Here is a 27,245-nt window from a genome sequence, read left to right as displayed (position 1 = left end):
GTCTATTCAATAAATGGTGTTGGGAAAATTGGCAGATACATGCAAAAAAGAAAATGAAACTATCAATAAACCACTTTCTTACACCACACACAAGAATAAACTCAAAATGAATTAAGACTTTAACGTTGAACTTGAAACCATAGAAATCTTAGAAGAAAACATACGCAGTAAAATCTCAGACATAGCTGTAGCAATATTTTTTATGACATATCTTCTTGGGTAAGGAAAATAAATAAATAAATAAACAAATGAGACTACATATAACTAAAAAGTTTTTACACAGCAAAGGAAATCATCAACAAAATGAAAAGACAACAATACTGAATGGGAGAACATATTCACTGAAACAGCTGATAAGAGGTTAATATCCAAAATATATAAAGAACTTGTAAAATTAAACACCAGAAAAACAAACTAACAATAATTAAAAAATGGGTGAAGGACGTGACTAGACACTTCTCCAAAGAGGACATACGGATGGCCAGTAGACATATGAAAAGATGTGCAATGTCACTCATCATCAGAGAAATGCAGATTAAAACCACAATGACATAATCACCTCACACTTATCAGAATGGCTATCAGCAATAAATCAACAAACAATAATTGTTGGTGAGGATGTGGTAAAAGGGGAAACCTCACCCATGGTTGGTGGGGATGCAGATTGGTGCAACCACTGTGAAAAGCAGTATGGAGTTACCTGAAAACATTGAAAATGAAAATGCTTTATTACCCAGCAATTCCACTTCTAGGAATTTTTACAAAGAAACCCAAAACACTAATTTGAAAGGATATATGCACACCTATGTTCATTGCAGCATTATTTACAATAGCCAAGATTTGGAAGCAGCCCACGTGTCTATGAGTAAATGACTGAATGTAACAGCCATGGTACATTTACACAAAGGAATACTACTTGGCCATAAAAAAGAATCATTTACCCTTTGCAATAGCATGGATGGACCTGGAGAACATTATGCTAAGTGAAATAAGCCAGTCAGAGAAAGACAAATACCATATGATTTCACTCATATGTGGAATCTAATGAACAAAATGAATTAACAAGCAAAATAGAGACAGGCTCATAGACAGCAGGCTGACAGCTCTGGAAGGGGTCTGAGGGTGTAGAGGGATTGAGCAAAAAGTATACAAAAGAGAAAGAACTCAGATTGTGGGGGGATGGAAGGTTGGTAGAGGTGGAAGAGAGTATAGGAGGGATAAATGGTGATGAAAAAATTAAAAGAAAAAGATAGTTTTATTTTTAGTGCAATTAATCTATTCTCCAACCCCAAACTTTTGAACTGTGTAGCTACTACCCCCTAGTGGAGGGTAGAGATAAATTCCTGCCAAGATAGTTCAAATGTTCTTGATTGGGAAGAACCAGTTAACTCTTAGGATTTTCTATGTGTATAATGATGCCATCCATAGTCAAGGCAGTTTTATTTCTTCCTTTTCAAACTGTATACTTTTTATTTCTTTTTCTTGCCCTAGTGTATTGTCTAGGGCCTCTAGGACAATATTTTACAGAAGTGGTAAGAGCATAACACTTGTCTTGTTCTTCATTTGTTCTTTATCTTATCAGAAAAGTACCCTGCATTGGCTGGTGCGGCTCACGTGGGTTGAGTGAGTGTCCGGCCTGGGTTGTGGGCAAGGTCCCCAGTTAGGGGTATGCAAGAGGCAAACCATTGAGAGGCAACCGATTGATGTTTCTCTGGCACATTGATGTTTCTTTCCCTCTCTTTCTCCCTCCCTTTCCCTCTCTCTAAAAAATAAATATAATCTTTAAAAAAAGAAAAGAAAAGCACCCAATCTTTAACCATTAAGCAGGATGTTAGCTGTAAGTTTTTCATAGGTGTCCTTTATCAGACTGAGGAATTCCCCTTCTATTCCTAGTTTGCTGAGAGAGTTTTTGTTGTTTGTTTTTAAATCATGAGTAAATATTGAATTTTCTCATATTCTTTTTTTCTGCTTCTATTGGGATAAGAATGTGTTTTCATTATACTGTTAATATGTTGTATTATACTTACTTGTTTTTGAATGTTAAACTAATCTTAAAATTCATAAGGAGTAAATCCCAATTGGTCATGGTGTATTATCCTTTTTACACATTGTTGGATTTGCTTTGTTGGCATTTTGTTAAGACTTTTTGCTCATGAAGAAATAACTTTCTATAGTTTTCTTATAACATCTTTGTCTGGTTCTGGTATCAAGGTAATGATTGTCTCATAAAATTTAATTGAAAGGTGTTTTTTTTCTTCTATTAGAGAGTTTGTATAGGATTTATATTATTTCTTTTTAAAATATTTGATCAACAATGAGAAGGTTGGCTGAACCACTGGGAAAGGTTTTCAGTTGTTAGTTCAATTTCTTTAATATATTTAGAGCTATTCAGATTTTCTTTGTCTTCTGGAATTATTTTAGGTAAGGCGTGTACATCAATGACCATTTCATTTAAGTTACTGATTTGTTGGCATTAAGTTGTTCATAATATAGAGATGTGAACGTTCACTTTTCACTTGATGCCCTTCCATACTCTTTGAGTTTTTTTTTTTATTTTTTTATGTATGTAGGGTCCTAAAATTGGGGAATCCAGGGAAATGGCCAAATTGATAAATGACAAAATTGAAATAGAATGTTTGTATTATTAAATGATTGCTACCTACTGTGTAAAGGGCATTGTGCTGAGCACTTAAAAAGCAAAGTTCTTGCCTTTATGAAGCTTATGGTTTAGCAGGAGATATTTGAAGTATTAGGTACCACTAAAAGGTATAACAGAAGTGGAAGCATTAGAGAAAATTCTTCTAAAGGGCCCAGCAAAGTTACAGAGGCATTATTATTTGAGCTGATATGTGCATGTTTCAGTTTGCTAAATTGGCAAGCTAGGGGAGAATGTTTAAATTAGGAGGTTTCGTGCATGGAAAGGTATGAAGAACTTAAAACAACTTAGGGAATAAGAAGTAGTTGAGGATTGCTAAAATTTTAAGTGAAAGTTTTGCTGCTTTGTTTTTTTTTTTTAAACTTTGGATCCCTTTCTATGGGTTTAATATCAAGGTTTTATATATATTCACACGTATATCTAATGCAAAGCAACCCTGGCTGGTTTGGCTCAGTGGATTGAGCGTCGGCCTGCGAGCTAAGTGTCGCTGGTTCGATCTTCCAGTCAGGGCACATCAGAGAAGGAAAACTCTGACTCCAAAAAACCTCCGCTGCCTTGCGGCATGCCTCTTCAGGGGAAAGGCTAAGGGAGTAAACCCCGACAGAAAATCCGGAGCCGGAGTCCCTAAGGCGGTTTGACGTTGTAGTCAACACCGGCAGCTCCTGCGGCACACCTGAAGCCAAGCTGTATTGACTCCGTCTTTCCCTTGGACCCTTCAGCTGCGAAGAGAGGGGGGGTCTGCTGCATGGGCAACAGCAGACCCTCCATATCACCCTGCCCAGGCTCTGTAGCTTCAGCTTCACTGGAGAGGACACTCCAGCATCATCGCAAGATGTCGATTCAACACGGGAGGAGACAGATACCGTGTCACTCCCGAGTCGGACTGCACAGCCATTCTCGGCGGTGCAGATAGACACTTAAGAAGCTACACCATCGTCTCTCGAGACGGACGGCTGCCGACGATCTAATGCAAAGCATACTTTGGTAATGGATCTGCCATTAATCATTTCCACTTGATAGACATTCATGTTGTTTCTATTTTTTCACTAACAATGTTGTAATAATATTCATTGCACAAACATTTCTGTGCATATAAGAATTTCTCTAAAATATTTATTAGTGGATTTGCTAAATTGAATGTTACGTGAAATATTTTGACCAACCCTGCTAAATTTTCTCTCAAATTCTATACCAATTACCATTCCTGCCAACAGTATATGAGAGTACCTAATTCCCCACACCTTGCCCAGGATAGGTGATATAATTTTTTTGAATTTTAAGATATCATTTGTCTATCTAGATAAATTTAGAGACAGATTAAATGGTGGAAATCAATGCTGTTGTAGTCAGACAGATTCGAGTTCTATCTTGGTTTTGCCATTTGCTATCCATGCTAATTAAATCTTTTTAAGTGATACTGTTGTTGCAAGTTTACATGTGGAGTGCATAAGAACATATTTATAGAGAGAGTTCATTTGGCTTTAATCATTAGAACAGAGAACAAATAGTAGCCTTTAAATAGTTCATTATGCTTCCTTTGTCAGAAACTGCGTTGATCCTACTTAAAAGTTTAACAGGGTCAAATTTTCCAAAAAGACAACCAGAATACACAACTGAAAGCGCGGCATACTATTTCAACAGCTGCTGTTGTGGGTAATACGAGAATAAAGGGTGTTATTGGGTAATTAATCAGGCTGGGCATTTTTTATCGGTAAGACTCTGGAGGGTTAAATCCATCACGTCCAGGACTGCCTCATACATTCCCTGTAGGTACTTAGTTGGGGATTATGGAGGGGCGGATTTCTGCCAGGAACGTACGTCAAGAAGTGACTCTTGGAAGAAAAAAAATTCGCCAGATTTCAAGATGGTCCTAGTCTTTCCAGAGCATCGCGGGCACCTTCCAGGAGCAAGATGGCGCTCTCTCTCATTACCTCTTGGGATACAGATGTTCTAAACTTGAGTCACGCACTAGGATGGCATCTTTGCCATTACCTAAGATGGTGCGCCTCGTAGCCTGTCTCCAGGTTTCAACATGGTTCCCCCAATCCGCACCACCGGAGGTTAATCTCCTGAACCAAGTTGAACTGGAGCGGAAGTAGCGTAGACGGAAGTTGCCGGGTATCCGAAACTCCCCGCCCCCAAATCGCCCCTGTTTGTACGCCCCGCCCCCAGGAGCGCCCACAGCAGAGCCAAGATGGCGGCGGAGTTGGAGTACGAGTCTGTCCTGTGCGTAAAGCCCGACGTCAGCGTCTACCGGATTCCGCCCAGGGCTTCCAACCGCGGTTACAGGTACTGAACTACAGCACTCACGTACCCGGTAGGGGGTGACAGTTTCCTTCTCATGCCGCTCGTCCGGGCCATTGCCCCACCTCGGGGTTGTCACCTTGCTTGCCTCCCCACCTTTATTGTCATCGCCCTGTCTTCCTGCAATTTCCCCACTCGTGACGGCAATCGTCCACGTTTCGGCCACTGAAAAAAAAATTACTAGCCTGCATCCTCCCATCTCTCCTCTCCCGGACCTCTCTGGGTTACCCCTCTGCTCCCCATCATCCACATCCAGTTCTGCCTGCTCCGTCGCCAGTCACCTTTCTCTGCTCTTCCCTGCCCCCTTTAGTTTGTCACCCTCATCCATCCAAAGCTCCATTTCCAGTACTCCGTGCACAGGTCTGAATAATCGCTGTGTTCTTGACCACTCTCTGCATGATCCAGTTTATCTTTCGTGCTGCTGTCAGTCAGTCTTGCCACCAAATAACACAACAGATTGGTTTCCTTTGCAGATCTTTTGCTAGTGGGCAGAGGTTATTTATGATCATAGCTTTTCCAGTGTTTGTCCATTTTGTTTCTCTTCAGTATAGTTTCTTGATGTTTATACAATATTTTCTATCTTCTTCCCTTCCTCTCTTGTTAACCTTTCCTATAGTTTTTCCCTTCAGAGGCAACACAGCATTTTCTCTGCAGGACTAACTAACCACCTTGCTATTCAATGAGGATGCAGTAGGAAGTAATGAAGTCAGTAGTGGAAAGAGTTAACATGTAACTCAGTTGCGTTACATGTTTAAAAAAGTGTGACTCTGAGCCCTGGCAAATTAACAGCTGTGACAAAGCTCTTAACCTCTCCAAGCTTAATTTTTCTCATTTGTAAAATAGGGGGAAAAAAAAGTTAACGATAATAAAATCTGCTGTAGTTAGGTACCTCACAGAAGTTTTTGGAGGGTTAAATGACATAATGTGAAAGAATTTAGGAAACAGTAAAGCAGAATATAAATATATAGTTTTTATTCCTCTCTTGGACCCATATCATCATCATGTTTTTTTCTTGGCATTTATTATTGCCTTGGCTGAAAAGTTATTCTCTCCCCTGTGTCCACTGTTTTTGTAGCAGAGGTTCATTCCTTACAAATCAGTATCTTTGTTCTTGCCGACCTATGCAGTCAACACTATGAGTTGTACCTTTTGACAAAGAGGCAGTCCTGATTTCACACTTTCAAGTGAGACCCCAAATTGAGCATGAATAGGAATCAGCCTGTTTTTTGATGGTAGTAGTCTATGTGTGACTCATCTGAGACATCACCTTCTTTGGGAAGCCCTCCTGGACGCCTCCATTCCGGCTTCTATTCCATGTGCTTCTGTTGCATCTATGCTTGTCTTTATCACTGCTCTTCCTTCAACATTATAATTGATTGGTCTCCTGTATCTCCAGACTGGACTATGAGCAACTTGAGGTCTTTTTAAATTTTACATTCCCACGGCCTAGCACAGTGTCTGGTACATAGTGGGCACTCTGTAAATGTTGACTGTAAGAAGGAATTAGTAGGTTATACTTAATCACATGAATTAGCATTGATTGAAGTGTTAAATAAGGAAAATAGCTCAAGCCTTTCAACTTTAGTGTTAAGATTAACTAAAGGATGTGATACACATGAAATGGGGTTCTATTCCTTCTACTTTAAGCTTTTTAAAAGACCTGCCTTCTCTTATTCATCTGCATTCTCTACCTTCATTTACTAGTTTATTCACAGGCTTTATCCTATTTCAGTTAACTGCACTGAGCCATCAGAGCAATTTCTTAATTTTTCTCTTTTACTCTTAGTGTAGTGAGCGAGTGGCGCAGAACTAAGTTTGAATTGTGATTCTCATTTATTTGCTGGGTTACCTTTGGCAAGTCACTTAACTCTTGAGTTTTAGTTTCCTCGTCTATAAAAATGGATATAATACTAGTTACCCTGCAAGATCCTCTCACTTAATTTTCATAAGAATGGGCATGATGACTGACACATAATAAATGCTTGATAAATATTACTTTTCTGTCTTGTGTGGATAATCTTTTTTGTTGTGTATTGGAACCCATTTTACATTATAAGCATGATTTATTCCCTAGGCTACCATCAGAGGAAAAACTGGGCTTTTTAGGAAGCAGGAGACATCCTTTCTTTTGGTAACTAATAATATCAGAGGGAATAAATGACTTTGATTCACTTAGTGCAAGCTGTTGCTTTCCAGACTGTCACTGACCACACAAATGGAAGGAAAATCTAGGTTGATGAGAAACTATAAATAATTATATTTGGTTTCCCAACCTATAAAACTTTTTAATTCATTACTACCCTTCTCCCCAACTAAATTAGGATTAAATTCTATAGTGTGTCATAATCTAATGAAAAAGAATACTGGACTTTGAACTTAGACATTATTAGTTACTGTATTATTGTCTTTTTCTTCATTTAGAGAGGGAGAGAGATGATAGTGTTTTCACGCCTATTTCATGTGACTACGGTAAGGATTTATTGCTAAGGTAGATGAAAATTTGTGAGGTTTAGAGTATTGTCAGAAGACCAGTCAAATCAAGAATTCTTCAAACTAGGTCTTGGGAATGGAAGAGGAACTAAGGCTGAGGGTTGAGGGAAATTGCTGCCATGAATATCCATTCACTTATTCAGAATTTGTTAAATATCGACCACTAGACACACACAATAAATAAGAAAAGGAACCTGTCTAAAGAAACAAATCTGGTACGCTGGTTCCTAATATTTTCAATAGCCATTTTCATTATGTCTAGCTCTTTGTAGCATGGTAGAATAAGTAGTAACTCAATTTAAAAAATTTTTTTAAATCTTTTATTTATTTTATTTTTAGAGAGAGAAGAAGGGAGGGAGAAAAAGAGGAAGAGAAACATCGAGGTGAGAGAGAAACTTTGATAGGTTGCCTCTCATACCTCTCATACATGCCCCATCCGGGGACTGAACTTCCACGCCAGGCATGTGCCCTGACTAGGAATTGAGCCAGTGACCTTTTGCTTTGTGGAATGACACCCAACCAACTGAGACACACTGGTTAGGGCCCAGTTTTTAAAATTTAATAGATGGACCTCTAGAGCACTCTAATCTGGATCAGATTCAGTACTTACGTGTCTTTGAGAGCAGGACATCAAGAGAGAAGGGCATGACAAGAATTTATCTTTAAAAGTCTGTGAAATCTGTCTGTGCTAATTCTGATCTTCACTTTCCTCCTTTCCATCTTTTGCTTATCCTGTTGAACTCATTCTTGTTCGGATATACCCTGTTGTTACCTTTCTAAGCTGGAAGTTTGGTTCTCAGGTCCCAAAGGGATGAGTTTTAATAACTTACTTTGCCCTCCCTTTTTAACGCTCTTGGCAAAACAGAATCACAAATGCCATGTTTTATAAAATTGGTCATATTTAAATGTCTTAGATTTCATTCAAATTCATTTATAGATGATAAATATTCATTGTTTTCTAATGTTTCATGAACATTTGAACATTTGTATGTTTAGCCCACTTGTCTTTCCTAAACTCCAGACTCATATTCAACTGTCTACCCTATATCTTCTCTTGAAAATCTACTAGACATCTCAAATTCAGCATATTCGAAACCCCTGATTATTCTCCCTAGACATGCTCTAACTATATAGCCTTTCTTGTCTCAGTTATTGGCAACTTCTTTTCTAAGGCTAAAAACTTTGGACTTGTCCTGACTTCTCTCTTTCTCTGCAGTCTGTTAGAAATCTTGCTGCCATTACCTTTATCATATCCAGAATTAGCAACTTCTGCTACTATTTCTTCCTAGATTTCTGCAATAGTCTCCTAAGTAATCCCCCTGCTCAGCATTCATATCCTTACACTGCTTCTACACACAGCGAAGTAATTCTCCTCAAATAAAAGGGAGATCATGTCACACCTTTGCTTCACTCGGAGTAAAAGCTAAAGCTCTTACAATGGCGTATAAGGCCCTGCATGACCAGCCCCTCTCTTAGGTCTCCCCTCATGTCTTACTTTATTCTCACTACAGTGGCTACTTTGCTTGAAGTCAAACATTTCAGCAGGCTCCTACCTCAACACCTTTGTACTAGCTCTTCCCTGTGCCGGGAATGCTTTTCTCCAGTTATCTGTGTGGGTGACTCTTACTTCCTTCACATTTTTCCTTACATTTCACCTTGTTAATTAATAAGACTTACTCTGACCACCCTTTTGATTGCTGCAAACTGTTTGCTCTCCCACTACACTCCCAATGCCCCTTTTCTGCCTCTGCATTTCCTTTTTACCTTTGTACTCATCACCTTCTGAGATACTAGTTATTTTACTTATTATGTCTTTTTTATAGTCTACTTTCTATTAGAATGTATGCATGAGGGCAGGAGGCTTTATTTGCTGTTGTATCCCAAACATATTGAACACTGCCTATAAATATTGTTGAACTTGATGAGAGATGGTATTATTGGAATCCAGAATCCTCCAATACTAACATTGTCTTTTTGTTTTGGACTGTGTGGAACATAAGTTATCTATATAGAGGTGATCGTGAACTAGTCTTGTTGACTGTTTAATAGGTAAAAAGAATAAGTAATCCAGGACAAGGAAATAGAAATATGGCAAATGATTCTGCATAGGTTGTTAGTATATTAAAGATATGGACCCGAGGCCTGAGGCTTCCCATTTTCCTATCGTAGGGCATCTGACTGGAAATTAGACCAGCCTGATTGGACTGGTCGCCTCCGAATCACTTCAAAAGGGAAGATTGCTTATATCAAACTCGAGGATAAAGTTTCAGGTAATCTATGCTGGTGACCCTCTAAACATATTAAGGATTTGTTTTGGTGTGCTTTTTAAAGTGCTTTCAAGTTGGGGACTGAAATGGAAATACTAGTTAAGTGGAGTTTTAGATTTTTGCTTCCTTTGCTCAAAGAAGTCTTTTTCTTACCTGTCAGGGGAACTCTTTGCTCAGGCACCAGTAGAACAGTATCCTGGTATTGCTGTGGAGACAGTGACAGACTCCAGCCGCTACTTTGTAATCCGGATCCAGGATGGTACTGGTAAGGGATCTGAGATTTGGGATGCAATGGGATTAGGAGAATAGTTGCACTTTAGCAAATTGTCCCGATTGCATTTATCACACTTGAGTTTACTAAGTTTTTCCTCCCAGTTCTCCATAATTAACTATAGTTGCTAAAGGAGAAAGATTAACATGTTATTTATAATAGATAATGAACACAAATTCAAGACGTGGTAAGTAATAGGTAGATGTAAATAAAACATATCTAACAAAAGAACTTACACATATCACCCACTCGTTGTTTGTGGTGGGTTTTGGTGGGACTATCTTAAATTATCTATATCTGGGGCATCCATTATCTTTTCTTCATAGTCAGTATCAGAGATTGGCAAATTTTTTTCTGTAAAGAGACAGATAGTAAATATTTTAGGTTTTGGTGGCCAAGTGGTCTCTATTGCAGCTACTCAGTTCTGATGTAGTGTGAAAGCAGCCATAGATAATAGGTAAACAAAGTGGTGTGACTGTGTTCCAGGAAAACTTTATTTACAAAAACCAGCTATGGCAGCATTTGGACCATGGGCTATATGTAGTTTGTGGACCCCAGTCTGTGAGAAAATGATTCACATTCCCAGACTAACTGTAGGCTTATATTTTCATTGGGTAGAATTTGCCCTAGGGACACTCCTACTGTGAGTATTCCTGTCTTTTTCCCAGGGCGCAGCGCTTTCATTGGCATTGGCTTCACAGATCGGGGTGATGCCTTCGACTTTAATGTCTCCTTGCAAGATCACTTCAAGTGAGTGAAGCCTGTCCTTAGTTACCAGGTTAAATGGTTTGGGGAAAGCTGCTTCTCAGTTGAGTGAGCACTATCTCTTTTATCTCCTGGTTTCATTATTTGGTTAAGTAGCTTATTATGAGTATAAATTTTTCCATTCGTTCTTTCCTTACATTATCTTTGTGTTTTTTCTTTTGCTTATAGCCCCAGAATATATTTTTGATCCCTTGTACAGTGGTTTGAGATGATGCTTTTGTATATGCTTTTGGGGAATTTGCTGTTGCTTTTAGTGGCAGAGAGAGGCATACAGTGCCCCGGGGGCTGTATGTAAGATATGTGGGGAGTTACATACCTATTTTGTCACTTTGTGTAACTGACATGTTTTGTGCCTGTTGCACCATTTCTTCAGCCCACCTGACTTTGGTGTAGCTGTAGTGGGAAGCGCCATGCACAGGGCAGGCATATGTCTGCTTTGTGGCCTCAGGACTCTCTGAAATTGTGGACCCCCACTCAGCACAGGGGTGCAGCCTGGAAGAACTGAGGAGATAGCACCCCCTCAGGGGCAGCCCTCAGCTCTGGGGGATGGGAATTGGTGGCTAAATGCCCTCCTTTGGGGCAACAAGTTTAATGCACATTCTGTTTGGTTCCTCAGAGATACTGAGCCCTAGTTGCCCTCTTTCTTGGCCTTTTTTTTTCTTCTTTCTTTCTTAGATCTTCATGTTTCCTCACTTTGCTTTCTGGAATCCTGTTTTATAAAATTAGCTGTATTCAAATTTGTATGTCAAACTCTGCTTTCAGGGAATCCCAAGTTAAGATAACTTACTCTTTTGCTGAAGGTGGGTAAAGCAGGAATCTGAGATTTCCAAAGAATCTCAGGAAATGGACACACGTCCCAAGTTGGATCTGGGCTTCAAGGAAGGACAGACCATCAAGTTGAGTATTGGGGTGAGTTTGCTTTTTTCCCTCCCTTCCTGTATTTCCATAGCCTGTGACTTCTCTTTTCTCCTCTTGCTCTCCCTCTTTTTTTCTCTTCTAGAACATTACAACCAAGAAAGGAGGCACTTCTAAGCCCAAGACTGCAGGGACTGGGGGCCTAAGCTTACTCCCACCCCCACCTGGAGGCAAAGTCACTATTCCCCCACCGTCCTCCTCAGTTGCCATCAGCAATCATGTCACTCCACCACCCATTCCAAAATCTAACCATGGAGGTAGTGATGCAGGTAAATTTCTCTAGTACTTTCAGCGTTCAGAAACCATACCTTAGATCGTAACTGGATAACACCTGTTTGCCAAGGAGAGTGCTGGTGTTTTTTCTATTAAATGGCACTTGGTGTTGCCAAGGAAATTCAGGTAGCCTCTAGCAAGGGATCAGAGCTTTTCAAGTGAACTGAGAGTCATTGTATCTGGTAGGTCTTTGCAGAAAATGTGTGGATATTAAAAAGGTTATTTCCTTCATTGTACCTTGGTTAGATGCTAGTAGGCCTGAGAGTCAGATGGACCGAGTTTTCAGTTATGCCTGTGCTACTTTAAATCTGAATGTGCTTGGTAATATTACTTAAGTTCTTGTGAGTTTCAGTATCCTTAGCTGCAAAATGGAGAAGTAAAACTACCCCAGGATTGTGAAGGTTATATGATGGACTGCACCTAACACAGTACTTGGAACATAATAGACATTTAGTAAATATTATTTCTTAATCCTTTCCATTTCTTCAGGAGAGTAGTTGGGAGGAAATGAGACATTTGGGTTTGTGAATACATTTTTGTTCTTCCTTACTACCTGGTGGGAAAAAGAATAGATATAATTATTTACATTTAAAGAATGAGAACATTAGAAATCAAAAAAGAATTTTCCTAAGACTAGAGAACCAGATGTTACAATCTATGAGTTATAATAAGTGTCAACAGAAGGCTAGGGATAATATCTAAGGTTTATATTTTATTTTTCTTAAATTAAACTTTATTATGAGATAATTGTAGATACACATACAGTTGTAAAAATCATACAAAGAAGTCCCTTGTACCATTTACCCAGTTTCCCTTAATGAGAACATTTTGCAAAATTATAGTCTAATATCACAACCTGGAAATTGGCCTTGATACCATCTAGTACTGACCTTACTTTGATTTTATCAGTTTTATGTGTTTTCATTTGTGTGTATATGTATATAGAGTCCTGTGCAGTCTTATTGTGTGTAGATTCCTGGATCCACCACCATGGTCAGCATACAGAAACAGGTTTTTTTGTTTGTTTGTCTTTGTTTTAATTTTAAAAGATTTTATTTATTTACTTTTTCAGAGAGAGAGGAAGGGAGGGAGAAAGAGAAGGAGAGAAACATCAATGTGCGAGAGATACATTAATTGGTTGCCTCTCACACGGCCCCACTTGGGGAACCTGGCCCACAACCCAGGCGTGTGCCCTGACTGGGAATTGAACCTGTGACCTTTTGGTTCACAGGCCAGTGCTCAATCCACTGAGCTTCACCAGCCAGGGCCAGAGAAGTTTTATTGCTACAAGGATCCCTTGTGTCATTTGTTTATAACCATACCTCCCTCCCAGCCTCTTAGCTTCTTCTCCCTCATCCTCCCCACCTCCCTCAATCTCCTAACCCTTGGTAATTACTTATCTGTTCTCCGTCTCTGTAATTTTGTCATATCAGGAATGTTATATAAATGGAACCATATAGTAGGCAATTTTCAACCTTTTCATCTCATGGCACACATAAAGTAATCACTAAAATTCTGCGACACACCAATAAGTGTATTTTTTGCTGTTCTGAAAAAAAAAAGGCATAATTTTGATTCATTTATACCGGACAGCTATTGTTGTTTTGGCTCCTGTCATTTTTTTCATTTGACAGTTTAAGGGAAAAGAGGTCAGTGCCCCTGACTAAATAGTCAGGTATTGCATGTTTTAAAGATTGTTGCAGCACACCATCTGAAAATTGCTGCTATGGTATATGATCTTTGAGTTTGGCTTTTTACACTCAGCATAATTCCCTTGAGATCATCCAAGTTGCTGTGTACATCAACAGTTGCTTCCTATTTATTGCTCATGAGTACTCCATGGTTTGGATGTAGCAAAGTGTGTTTAACCACCACCCATGCAGAGACATCTGGGTTGTTGTCAGTTTTTGTCTATTAGAAATAAAGTTGCTGTGTATAGATTGTGTGAACATTTTCATTTCTAAGGTGTTTATTATGTTTCCCCTTTTTTCTTCTTCTCTTACCTTATATTCAGATATCCTTTTAGATTTGGATGCCCCTGTCACGGCACCAACACCAACTCCAGTTTCTGCCAGCAATGACTTGTGGGGAGACTTTAGTACTGCACCCAGGTATGAGCATAGTGAACCCCACATACCCTCAGTCAGGGTATAGGTGGCATATGCAGTCAGATGAAGTCTCTGATCTGGGAAAACAGGGCGTTTGTAGGTGATACTGAGTCTCCGGCAGGAATTCTAGGTAATAATCACAGCAGTGCTAGGGATGGTGGGATAAAAGAACACTGTAGGATGAAGTTTGAGTGGGATATTTCAGGCCTTGGGAAGTAGAATTGCTGTGAAATATAGTTTTAGGAATTTGGGGCAGTGATTTCTTTGAAACTATTAAGTAAAGAATGGAGTAGCTATCCTAATCCTATGCTTTTGGCTTCCTCTGTTTTGTCTTGCAGCTCTGTTCCAAACCAGGCCCCACAACCGTCCAACTGGGTCCAGTTCTGAATAGCATTGGCTTAAGGACAGACTTGAAGAATAAAATGACCTTGAGGGCACCAATCTGTGAGGGAAGTTAGGAATCCCTTCTCTCCCCAGAACCAAAATTACAGGACAATCTTTTTTCATAGCTTCTCCATTGCGTTCAAGCTGGTTTATATCATTCCCGTGTTGTTACTTGCTGTACAGCCAAGAAAGTACTATCTGTTATCTCCTCTTCACTATCAAGGCAGGGGAATAGTAGGTCTTATCATACTTGTGGCTGACTATGCAGAGCTCCAAAGGCCAGGGTCTCTGTGAGGGGAAAATGACCTAACATCTGCAAAATTTTTCTCCATCTTTTAAATTCTTTAACATATTTCAGAATTATCTCATGACTCTTGTATCCCTCTTTGTGAAGCCCTATTTAGCAATTTCAGGGGAAACAAAAGTCCTGAAACTTCCCTTTCCACTAACCCAAGACTCTGCAAATAGACAGACAGACCTCAGTGTTTACAAATACAGAATTTTGATAGGGAAGAATGGAGAAAAGCCTGTTTCTTGGGTCTTTGCTCTATGCCCTCCTTCAGGCTTACCCCGTTCAGTGAACACCCAGTGCTGGGTGCAGTTCCATCACCCTCTCATGTGTTTACATGTCTCTCTGTGATACGAGGGTTATGTTGGTGGCACCTCCACTATTCTTTTGGGTGTTGAATATGCAACATCTTCAATCAGTGGGTATCTCTTGGATGAAGGAGGTTTAAGGAGCTGTGTTTTCCAGGTTATATTATAGAGAAGTGTTTACAGTCAGTTCTCACTTAATGTCAGTAGGTCCGTGACTTGAAGCTAAACCACTTGTAACAAAGCCAGTTTTAGCGTAGGCTCATTGATATAAGCAAGAGTTACGTTCCTACAGCATCTCGTCAGCAGCATAACAAAACAGCTTATCGAAGGACCTTCTGTTCTTCCTTGCAGCTCCGTCTAATTGCTACATTTGAAGTGTTATTTTGTATTTGCCTGATTATTTCAACCTGAAGTTGAGGGGTTAGAGTTCTTAATCTGATTTGTAGAGCAGAGAGGTTGAAAGCACTTAACTCTTATTCACTACCCACATTGCCTTGCTGCCTGGGTATCTGGCCCCTTTCCATAAACATTTTCAATCCATCTCGCTCTTCATCAGAAAAGCTGCTATTACATGTATCCTCATTTATGAGGGAAGTTGGAGAGTCATCGCTTTAGCTGTGATAGGTTTTGTCCAAATGACAGTGTTGACACCCATCACCCAGGGTATCTCAAAGGCAAGTTGCTCTCCCACCACGTTCCTTTCCCTCTGCCCTGCCATTCCTTTTACGATGCTGTGAAGAGAGTTCCCTTCCACAGGTGACTGGGTACTACCTATTTTGTTTGTTAATGACCAGTTTTGAGGATGGAATGAAAAGATATCCTCTCTTCCCTTAGTAACTATTTGGATGTGTATACTCTGGCTGAAGGGAGTCCTTATGTTTAGTTTCAAAATATATTCTCTCCTGGATTGCCATTTTGACTCCTTTTAACTTTGGGTCCATTTCTTTTCATTGCCTCCCCTTCCAGGCAGCTCTATTCTTACAGAGCATTTTAAAATTCCATAGAAAACACTAAAAGGAAAGTCTATAGAATCACTAGTGACTAACTATTGGGAACCTATTTTCTCAATCTTTCTCCATGTTGTGTTCTTTGTATTCTCAAGATGATAATATATTATGTATTAGAATTGCTGAAAAGTTTGAATGAAGTTTAAGATATATGTATATAAAGTGTATTGGTGCAATAATGGTAATTAAAAATATGGAAAAAGGTAGTGTCTCTTTTAATATGCCTATTTCATTCCCTTTTTAAAAATTTAATTGATCCAGTACAAATGGGCCAGTAGGTAATAAAAGGACATTTTATAGCTATTATTCTTTTTCAAAAAATACGGGCTCTTGAGGAATTGAGGCTACACCTCTGCTCATGCTTCTAAACCCACAGAGCACTCCTTACAGAGATTACTTATATTCATTATTTATTTGCTAGCACTGTTAATTTCATTTGCTTCAAATTATCTTCATGATCTAGGCCCCCTATCACATCCCAGAACTATAATCAGCACAAATGAAAGAAATCAATGTAAGAGATAGAATAAAAATGAGTCATAGACTTTGGAAGCTAGAGGATCTTGCAGTTCTCATTCAGTGACTATCACAGGAGATGGATGAATCACAAGGATCTGGCTGTTCGCCTTTTTTTTCTTTTTTTGTAAAGTAAAACATACTGCTCTCCAGAGATTCTGATATCCCTTACCATTTGATATCCAAAGGTAGGGTTTAGATGGCTTCCCCAGCCATGACCTTTCTGACATTACTGAGGTTGTGAGGCACTGGCATTGACAGAACTGTATCTGATCCTCAGGTTTGGTTGGAGGAAAAATGTAGACAATCGTTTTTTAGCTAACTTTCTCAGTTACACATTGACATTTGTTTTCATGATCGAAATGAGCAGCTTTATTTTTAGTTTTTTAAAGGTTTTATTTATTTTTAGAGGGAGAGGAAGGGGGGAGAAGGAGAGAAAGAGAAACATCATTGATGGGTTGCCTCCCACACGCCCCCAACCTGGGGCCCAGCCTGCAGCCCAGGCATGTGCCCTGACTTGGGAATCGAACCAGCGACCTTTTGGTTTGCAAGCAGGCACTGGATCCACTGAGCCATCCCAGCCAGGGCAAAATGTGGAACTTTATTACTCCTCATTTCCTCCATGCTGATAACCTTCTAGATAGTCACTTGTGAGTAGCTTTCTTACCTCCGGTTCAGTTTACATGTTGCCACCAGGATAATTTCCTATAACCAAGCCCTTTGTCCCCTTCTTATTGCCTTTAATGATTTTTTTTCTAATTTTTAAATTTTTATTGTATTTTTTCCATTACCATGTAACCGCCTTATACCCACCTCCCCCCCCCCTGCAATCACCACACTGTTGTCCATGTCCGTGAGTCCTTTTTCCTTTTTGCTCAATCGCTCTACCCCCTAACCCCTCCCCCACCTCCGTCTCCAGAGCTGTCAGCCTACTCCGTGAGTCTGGCTCTATTTTGCTTGTTCAGTTTGTTCATTAGATTCCACATATAAATGAAATCATTGGTATTTGTCTTTCTCTAACTGGCTTATTTTGCTTAGCATAATGCTCTCCAGATCTATCCATGCTGTTGCAAAGGGTAAAATTTTTTCTTTTACTGCCAAGTAGTATTCCACTGTGTAAATGTCCCATAGCTGTTTTATCCACTCATCTACTGATGGACGCTTGGGCTGCTTCCATGCCTTGGCAATTGTAAATAACACTGCAATGGACATAGGGGTGCTTATGTTCTTTTGAATTAATGATTTTCCTTTGCTTACAGAATAAAGTTCAAAGTACCATTTCATCATCTGCTCTTAGTTTTCCCTTTCACTCACCATACTCTCCAGTTGACCAGGGTATTTAGTCATTCTTCAAATGTCATCAGCACTGGGAGCACTGAATGCTTGCTAAAAATTTCTTCTGCTTAAAATGCCTTTTCCTCTATTCCTACATGTTAAAATCCTTCCCAACCTGTAAAGCTAGCTCACGTGTCCTCCCACTCTGAAAGATGACCTCCCTTTTCTTGGGGTTCCTCTTGAATTTCTTTTCCTTACTAGCTCGTGAGCTCTTTGAGTGTAAGAACTGTGTCTTCATTTTTATCTACTCACCATACTTCCCATTTGCCTTTTTAGATAGTAGAGGCTCATTCACTGCTTCTTGAATTAACAGTGATTTCCGTGAAGAGGGACTAGAACTCAGGTATTTCCCTTCTTTTACTCATTCTCATTTGGGTTGTTCCTAGCTACATGACCTAAGCATTCCTTATATGCTTTGTCAAAGTTGCAGAAAAATCTCATTTATTTGCTCCCAAGTCAGTCAATACTTGGGATCAAGAAAGCCATAGAGAAAACTGATTTTACTTTGATATATAGACCCTATGGCGTGGAAGAAGGAAAATTGTATATTGTGTAGCATAGCTGCTGATAAATTTGGTAGCTTACTGTCTCCTTTTCATTATCATACCTGGCTAAAGACTGCATTGCACTTTGGTTATGTTCTAGTTATTGTCTAGCTTTAAAAAACAATAATTTCTGTCATTGACTCATAACTGTACATGAAGAAAATTACATATGGTTTGTGATTCTAGAACTCAAACTCAAGTGCTCTCCATCAATCACATGAAAGGAAGTTATCTTTATTTGAAGGTCTCTGAACCCTGGGGGATGAGTAGGCTTGTGATGATCTTCACAGCAAATTTTTAAATGAGAAATTTAGCCTTATTTATTAGAAAGTGTCTTTTTAAAAAATTTCTAGTTTTGAATTACAGTTGACATGCAATACTGTATTAGTTTCAGGCATACAACCCTGTGATTAGACATTTATGTAACTTATGAAGTGATCACCTTGGTAAGTCTAGTACCCATCTGACACCATACGTAGTTATTACAATATTATTAACTACATTCCCTGTGCTGTACTTTACATCCTCATGACTATTCTGTAACTATCAATCTCTACTTCTTAATCTCTTCAACCTTTTCACCCACTCTCCCCCACCCCCATCTAACTGTCAAAATGTTCTCTGTATGTGTCTGTTTCTGTTCTGCTTGTTTGTTTTTTGAATTCCACATATAAGGTTTTCACAGCAACTTTATGGCCTGAAATTTATTTTTAAAATTTGCAATAATTGTAATTTTTGGTCATCTTTTGAAAGCTATCAAGATACAGGGCTGGCATCTTTTTTAAAAAGCTGGCACACATGAGCTGCTTACATCTGAGCCAGGAGTAAAATAATGGTCCACTGTGGCCTGATGTTTTGTCCTAGCAATATAAGGGTAGTGTTATCTCCTCAATTAAACACAATAATGCATTAAGACCCATTATGGATTTTTAAAAATTTGCTTTTTAATATTATGTGTGCTCTGCTACTAAACCTATAACAGTAGAGAAATGTTATTGGAGCCCTTTCCGTGAATGTTTTTCTGGCTGCATGAAAACCAAGGGCCACTAGATGGCGTGCTCCTCGTAGCAACTAGCACACCTAGGAAATACCGCTCATTCTTTCCGCGGACGGGAGGCATTTAAAACGAAAGACAAAAGAAGACTGCCAAGGGACATTTTGTCTGTGGAGTCTAAACATGCATCCAATCCAAAGCTTGTTGGGAATGTGGAAAAATAGATGTTTGAGGAGGTAGAAAATGAAGTACAGAACAATACTTTCATTAGACTTTGATACTTAAGTAAATATTTGAATGGGGCACATACTTATCAATGACCCCCAATACCCACCAAAATAGATAATTAATGGACACTAAAGAGTAATGGTTATGAACATGGATTGGGGAGGAGGCATATTGCCTTGCTACTTAATTGTTGGAACCTTGGACTTTAAACTTTGCCTGTTTCCTCATATGCAAAATGAGGATAATAGTTCCTACTTTATAAGGTTTTGTGACAAGTTAAAAATTTATAGTGCTTAAGAACAGGACTTGGCATATAGTAACCTCTATGTCAGTGCTATTCTAATTCTAGCTATCAGGAGGTGCAATGAGATGGTACGCATAAGGGCAAAATGATGGGAGTTTCTATCCTTTTTAAAATATATTTAATTTTTATTGAGATATAACTGGTATGTAACATTGTACACACGTATACAACATGTACTGAATGTGACTTCAGCTGAGGCTGTTGGGGTCCACAGTTCGACAGACAACATGATCCTTGGTGAGCACTGCCAGGGATCTACAGAGGCTGTAAGGGCTTTTGTACTCAGCAATGCCTCCACATCCAGGGCTAGGGATGCTGGCAGGCAGTGCTGGTGGCTGGAGGCGGTGGTGTGTGCACACTTTGCTGTGGGGACCAGCTGCAGGTGCTTGTGAAGTGGCTGGGCCTGGTGCAGACATACATGCAGCGGTGGGGACCAGGAAAGGCAGCAAGGGCCGGAGCCAACTATGAGCTCACTGGAAGCTGTGGGGTCCCTGGCTGTTGGCATGTTCTCTAGTTGTTGCATAGTCTCCACCTCTGTTGTGCGCCCTGCAGTGGTGGCTGGTGACAGCATGCAAGTGCACAGCTAGGGAGGCTAGCCTGCAGTGTGCATTTGGTGTTTGGGGTCAGCTGCTGGGGTCTGTGCTGCCATCTCATATTCGTGCAGCTGCAAAGACCTGGGCTAGCCACGTTGTGGGTCAAGGGCTCCAGTTACAGTTGAAATAGAATGTTGGAGAGGGTGGGGAGGGACTCAGGTAGATGACATCAGTCAATGGGTTGAAAGTTGATGAAATCTGCAGGGATCTGCTGCAGCTGTAATTTTCTGCAGTCTGCAGAGCAGGTCACTAACTGACTGATGTGCCCACTGTTTCTCTTCCTTGTTCCTAGCTGTCTCTGTGTAGCTTGGCTTTGCCAGTATGGGTGGGGTGAAATAGAAACAGGGCCTTTCTGAAGTTCCCCCAAAAGGCTAAGGAAGCTGATCACTCATCCCACTCTTCTTTCTAGATAAGGGGAACTCTTTCTAACGAGATAGTTTCCTCTTGGTGCTGTTCAGTGCTGGCTTGGTGGGTGGGATGATGCAGGCTAAATGGAGCTGTCTTCCCTTTTGTGTGGTTATCCTTGTGTTTTTTGTTCGTTTCTTTGTTTTGTTTGTTTTAGTGTATTCCTTTAGTTTCTTAAGTGGACCCCATCCAGAATTCTTCTGGAGCTGTTTTTATTCATGGATAGCTGTGTAATTGATCTTTTTGTGGGGACCGAGGCTGTGGTCTCCTAGGGCACAATTTTAGTGACACTGAAAAATAATTTATTTAGTTTCTTTATATTTGATGGAACAAGATATTCCTGATTCACCTTGTACTTTCCTGTTGACTTTTCTTTTCTGATCTTGAGCCCAGGGAGAGGTGGTACTGATGGGTGGTCTCTTTCTAGTTTCCCTTTCACTTAATTTACAGTTTTACAAGAATTCTGTCTTAGGCAGAGGTCTCAGTTTCAGTTTGTTCCTTAGTGCTTGTCCAAGGCCTTATTTTATTCCCTTTGTCTATATTTAAATCCAAACTGTTAGGCATTATTGACTCTTTCACTCAGAAGAGACGACTCTTGGTTATTGATTGTTAGGTTGCATTTTTACTTCTTGTCCCATGATCATCTATTCTGGATCTGTGAGGAACCAATAGCAAACTAAAGGCATTTTAAAGACTAGAATGGTAACTTGCTAAAAGGGCATGATTTGTTCTAAAAAAATCCAAGAGGCCCCCTTTGGATTTTACTTCTAGAGTTTGTCTTAAGACTCCAAGTATGGATTTTCCAAAGAGGGTTCAAACACGACTGGCTGGTGTGATGCAATGGATTGAGTGCTGGCCTGTGAACCAAAAGGTCATCGGTTCAATTCCCAGTCAGGGCACATGCCTGGGTTGTGGGGCAGGTGCCCAGTTGGGGGTGTGCGAGAGGCAACTGCTCACTGTATCTTTCATGCATCAATGTTTCCCTCTCTCCTTTCCCCTTTCTCTAAAAATAAAAAAAATCTTTTAAAAAAGAAAGCTCCTGCGTGTCCAAAGGTAGACTCTGAGCAACAAAATAAATAGCGTAGTATTAGATTACAACCTAGATTTTAACCCCCCAAATATCCATGAATTCAGATTGATATAAATAAATGATGGAATAAATAAATGGGGAATAGACAAATCTCCTATGCATTAGAATTCCAAATAAGTTCATTAGATACTTTCCCCAAAAGGAGGTGAAGCTCCCTTTGCCAGCCTTGACTGTAGGGTATGCTAGGTGACTTGCATCCAGAGAATATAGTATGGAAAGGGAGTCAGGAAGAATACAGGGTGGGGCAAAGTAGGTTTACAGTTGTGAGTATGTGAAACAGAGTTTATTCTTGTATTATTATTAATTACTATTTTCTGTACAAACAACTGTAAACCTGCTTTTGCTCCACCCTGTATAATGGAGTAACCTGGTAAATGCTATGTTGACCAGGGGTTCAAGGTTAACAACATCAATGATAAGTCATGTTCATTAGTATATGCCTTTGATATAATGTGATGAAATGTTACTTCATCTCTGTGGTCTTCATCCCATAAACCCATAACCGTACTCAAACTATGAGGAAAACATTAGGGGAACCAAAATTGAGGGATATTCTACAAAATATTTAACAAGTACTCCTCAAAGTCATCAAAGACAAGGCAAGTTTGAGAAAACATCATACCCAGCGGAGCCTTGGGAGATATGATGACTAAACATAATGTGGTATCAGGATGGAATCCAGGAACAGAAAAAGGAATTAGGAAAAAACTGGTAAAATCTGAATACTATGAGGAGTTTAGTTAATAATAATGTATTGATGTTAATTCCTTAGTTATGACTAATCTCTGTAAATGTAAATATAAATTTAACAAAATGGGAAACTGGGTGAGGGATAGATGGGAACTCTCGTGAACTTTTGAGTAAATCTAAAACTATACTAAATAAAGTTTATATTAAAAACAAAAGTAGTTTTTTCACTTATTGTAAAAACATCACCTTTAGCTTGAAAGCACAGGTTAATTGTGTGTGTGTGTGTGCGCACATGCATGCATGCTCACAGGCTTTAGTGTCTGCTAATGTGCATGCCACTGGAAGCTATTTTCAGCACTGAAAAAAGGAAAATTGGAACACTTGTCCTTTTTATAAAGCACAGCAATATTTAATATTTCCAAACCCTCTTAGGTAATTTGCAAAGTGAACAAGATGGTCACTTTTTATCTTGCTGAAAATATTATATATATTCTAATAAACATCTTGTTTTTATGAAATTAACCATATTGAGGTATTACAATGACTTCTGGTACCAACTCCCTAGAGTTAGGCCAAATTTTGTAGCTTAAGTTCTCAACAAGACTGCCCTCATTTCAGAGACTAACCACTAGTCAGGTTTGGGGGTTTCAGGGTTACCCTCATTTCTTATCAACTGCCTACAAATTTGGAGGTTCTCATGACTCCATCAAGTTTGATAATTTGCTAGAATAACTCAGGATTTATTACATAGTGTGGGGAGGAAGAAACTTTGCTCTACCCGCTGGGTTCTTCTGGATGGTCTAATTAAATCTACATGAGATAGTTTAACAAGAGAAAATAACCAAATTTTATTACATATGTATGTGTGAGAACCCAACATACATGAGAACTTCAGATACAGGAAGTTAAAATGAGGTAAGGCACTTTGGGGCTTCAGAGGGGAAGAAGGTCATTTACAGGACAATAAGAAGGGCAGACATTCAGTAATTAGAAATTTTCCCTGCTCTATAGGTAGGTCATAATAAATTATGTCTTATTATGGGCAAGGTCCCTTTCTGAAATTTTTAAATGGTGAGGTAAAACTTTCTCACAAGGTCTCAAGTGCCTTCAGCTCAAAATAATTAATATGCCAAAATATCACATCTTGGGGAGACTTGTTTTGAACCTCTTCAATAGGCACTCTTGATTGGATCATTTGACACAAGGTCAAACTCGATCTCCAGTTTCCCTCTACTGTCTAGATTGGTATCTCACAGCTCCAAGCCCCAACATTCTAATTCCATTCTTGTGCTTTCTGGCTTGGCCAATCCCCATCTTGAATCATCTTGTTAGCATAAACTATCTAGGGTCCCAGTATGAGTGACTTCATTAACATAAAGTATCATATTAAAAAAGACACTTCCAATTACTCAGGAAATAAGAATATTTAGAGGCCAGTCAAATTCTTTTTTTTTAAGTGTATTTTATTGATTATATTGTTACAATAGTTCCAATTTTTTCCCCTTTGCTCCCCTCCACCCAGCACCACCCTCCCCCAACAATCCCCCGCAAGTCCATGCCCATGGGTCGTATATACAAGCTCTTCTGCCTCACCCTTTCATATATTCTTCTTCTTTTTTCTAAATAATTAATTCTTTAGAATGCCAAACTCTGGAGGGATCAGATAGGGAGAAAAATATACAGTGTGAAGGAAAATCCTTGTCCTTCCAATATTCACTGAACTTGTATTTCCATTCTTTATATTTTTATTTTTTCCCCCACTAAAAATTTGTTTTTGTTTGTTTTTCCATTACAGTTGTCCCACTTTTTTCCCCCTCTTGCCTCCCTGTGCCCTGTCCCCTTCTTCTCCAACACTTAGTCCCCACTCAGTTGTCCATGTCCATGGGTCATTTATACATGTTCTTTGACTAGACCCTTCCCCTTTTTACCCCCTTCTCTCCCTCCCATCTCCCCTTTTGTTACTGTTAGTTTATTCCTTGTTTACATACCTCTGGTTCAATTTTGCTCATTTGTTTGTGTTGTTCATTAGTTTCCCATAATAGGTGATAGCATAAGGCATTTTTCTTTCGTTGCCTGGCTTATTTCGCTAAGCATAATTCTCTCTAGTTCCAACCATGTTGTTGCAAATGGTAGAAGTTCCTTCTTTCTTTCAGTACTTATTCATTGTCATTTTCCCCCTTTGTACTCGTGTTCCTCTGTCTCTCTCTGTTTCTTCATCTTCTTAAAGCAGACCCTTTAGCATTTCTTGCAATGCTGGTTTGGTGGAGATGTATTCTTTTAGCCTTCTTTTGTCTTGGAAACTCCTTATTTCACCTTCCATTTTGAATGAGAGTCTTGCTGGGTAGAGTATTCTGGTTATAGGCCTTTGTTTTTCATTGCTTGGAATATTTTTTGCCATTCCCTTCTGGCTTGTAGTGTTTCTGCTGAGAAATCTGATGAAAGCCTTATTGGAGTTCCCTTGTATGTTATTAGTTGTTTCTCCCTTGCTGCCTTTAGGATTCTCTCTTTGTCTTTGAATGTTGGCATTTTAATTATGATGTGTCTTGAAGTGGGCCTGTTGGGGTTCATCTTCATTGGGACCCTCTGTGCTTCCTGGACTTGCGTGACTCTTTCTCTCCTCATGTTAGGGAAGTTTTCTGTCATTAGTTTTTCAAAGAGGTTTTCTATCCCCCGCTCTTCTTCTTCTCCTTCTGGAATTCCTATGATATGGATATTATTATGTTTTATGTTGTCCTGCAGCTGTCTTAGAGCCTCTTCAGTCTTGTTCAATCTTTTTTCATTTTGTTGCACTGTCTGGGAGTTTTTGTCTACATTGTCTTCCAGCTCGCTGATCCGATCTGCTTCCTCTAGCCTGTTTTTAATTCCTTCTGCTGTGTTCTTCAATTCAGAGATTGTATTCTTCATTTCCTCCTGGCTCTTATTGATAGCTTCTATGTCCTTTTTCATGCTGGTGTAATTCTCAGTAAGTTCCTTGTAGTTTTTCTGGAGTTCCTTGTAGTTTCCGCTGAGCTCATTGAGCTTCTCCATAATCCATGCTTTCAATTCCATATCTGATAGTTGGCTTCCCTCTATTTCATTTAGCACTCTTTCTGGGAATTCTACCTTTCCTTTCGATGGGGGGTTGTTTCTCTGTCTCCCCATTTTTGTGACTCCTATTGTTTGTTGGTGCTTCTTAGAATGATCTGCACTTCCTGGATCTGCCCCTGGTGGCGTCAGATCCAGTACCAGTCTGGGCCTAGGCAGCCCGTTGGAGACTTCCAGGGATCTACTGCCTTTGTCTGGCTTCTTTAGTTGTTAATCTATTCAATCTGTGATTAGCCATCAGGCTTAAGGACCGTGGGTGTGACAGCTTAATTCCTGTAGGCAGGGCCTTTGCTTCCCCTCAGGCTGATGCCACTTGGAGGGGATGGTCTGCCTGCAGTGTGGGGATGAGTCAGCACTGGGACCCAGTCGGCTGCTTCCCCAGTTCTCCCGTCAAAGCCACCACACCAAACTCTCCAGTCCTCTCTGCCTTCCCTCTACTCGAGCCCAGGGTAAGTGGGGGCAAAATATTTTTGTATGTGATCCGCTTAAGAGCTCTTTTTCTCCAGCTGTTTCTTTCCAGCTAGCAAGAAACCCTGTGGCTTTTCACTTTTCTCAGCTGGATACTATTTTACTTTCCACTTTGTTGCTGTAGGCTGGGGAGCCCAGCTGGGAGTTTAGACCCTGCCCTTCTCAGGGGGAACCCCCAGCTCCTGAGCTATTTCTCAGTCCCTTCAGCTGTCACCCGTGTGAGCCCAGCCAGTCCTTCCACGTCTCCACACTCACTACTGGTCACGTTGTGATGTAGTGGCCTTTTCTGTCTCTCTGTGGTTATAAGACTTCTCTCCAGCTAGTGTTCGGTTGGTTATTCCAGATGATTTCTCCAAAATTAAGTTGTAAATCCAGACTAGTTCTGGGAGGAGGTTAGTGTAGCTTCCACTTACTCCTCCGCCATCTTGTTTCTCGAGGCCAGTCAAATTCTTGATTGCACAATTTCCATGACACATGTGGAAAATCAATGAACAGGTGAAGATACACCATCAACTCTCAGAGTTGTGAAACCGCCACTCTTTCTTCATGATAGATCCTCTACCACACGTGACATGTAAAAAACACTCAATTCATATGTTATTAGCAAACCTTATTGTCAGGTAGCCTTGCTCTGAGAAATCACCCGGAGACCACCCTAGGTTTAAACACAAGGTTTACTGAGGAAAAATGGGGGAAGGGGGTGGAGGAAAGAGGAAACTCCTGGACCAACTCAAGGGCCCAAGGACCTGTAGGAGCAAGGGAAGCGGGGGCGGGGCAGGGGGAAACTAACTCCTGGTCCACCTCACAGGCCTGTCGGGGAAAGGGGAATGGAAGGGGGAAATCAGAAAGGAAGGAGGAGTGGAGACTCCTGGTCACCCACATGGGCCTGTAGGAATCACCTGCCTGTGCATGTGCAGGCGCCATCTCCATACCTTGCCAAACATACACTTTGGTTA

At 40.0% G+C, this 27,245-nt stretch overlaps 1 protein-coding gene across 1 annotated transcript; it reads left to right on the top strand.

Moving 5' to 3' along the window:
• The first annotated feature begins 4,841 nt into the window (after window positions 1–4,841).
• Window positions 4,842–14,593, top strand: NECAP1 (NECAP endocytosis associated 1). Its single transcript, XM_090272814.1, has 8 exons — window positions 4,842–4,945; window positions 9,620–9,720; window positions 9,878–9,982; window positions 10,657–10,738; window positions 11,554–11,662; window positions 11,754–11,937; window positions 13,956–14,052; window positions 14,388–14,593. The coding sequence occupies exons 1-8, from the start codon at window positions 4,851–4,853 to the stop codon at window positions 14,434–14,436; spliced, it is 822 nt and encodes a 273-aa protein (XP_090128940.1). The 5' UTR covers window positions 4,842–4,850; the 3' UTR covers window positions 14,437–14,593.
• Window positions 14,594–27,245: the final 12,652 nt, after the last annotated feature.

This window comes from Furipterus horrens, unplaced genomic scaffold, assembly GCF_987537825.1.
Source record: "Furipterus horrens unplaced genomic scaffold, mFurHor1.1.pri manual_scaffold_4, whole genome shotgun sequence".
In the NCBI taxonomy this organism is placed as follows: Eukaryota; Metazoa; Chordata; class Mammalia; order Chiroptera; family Furipteridae; genus Furipterus; species Furipterus horrens.
The sequence above is the reverse complement of the archived record's forward strand: the minus strand, read 5'-3'. Positions and strand labels throughout refer to the sequence as shown.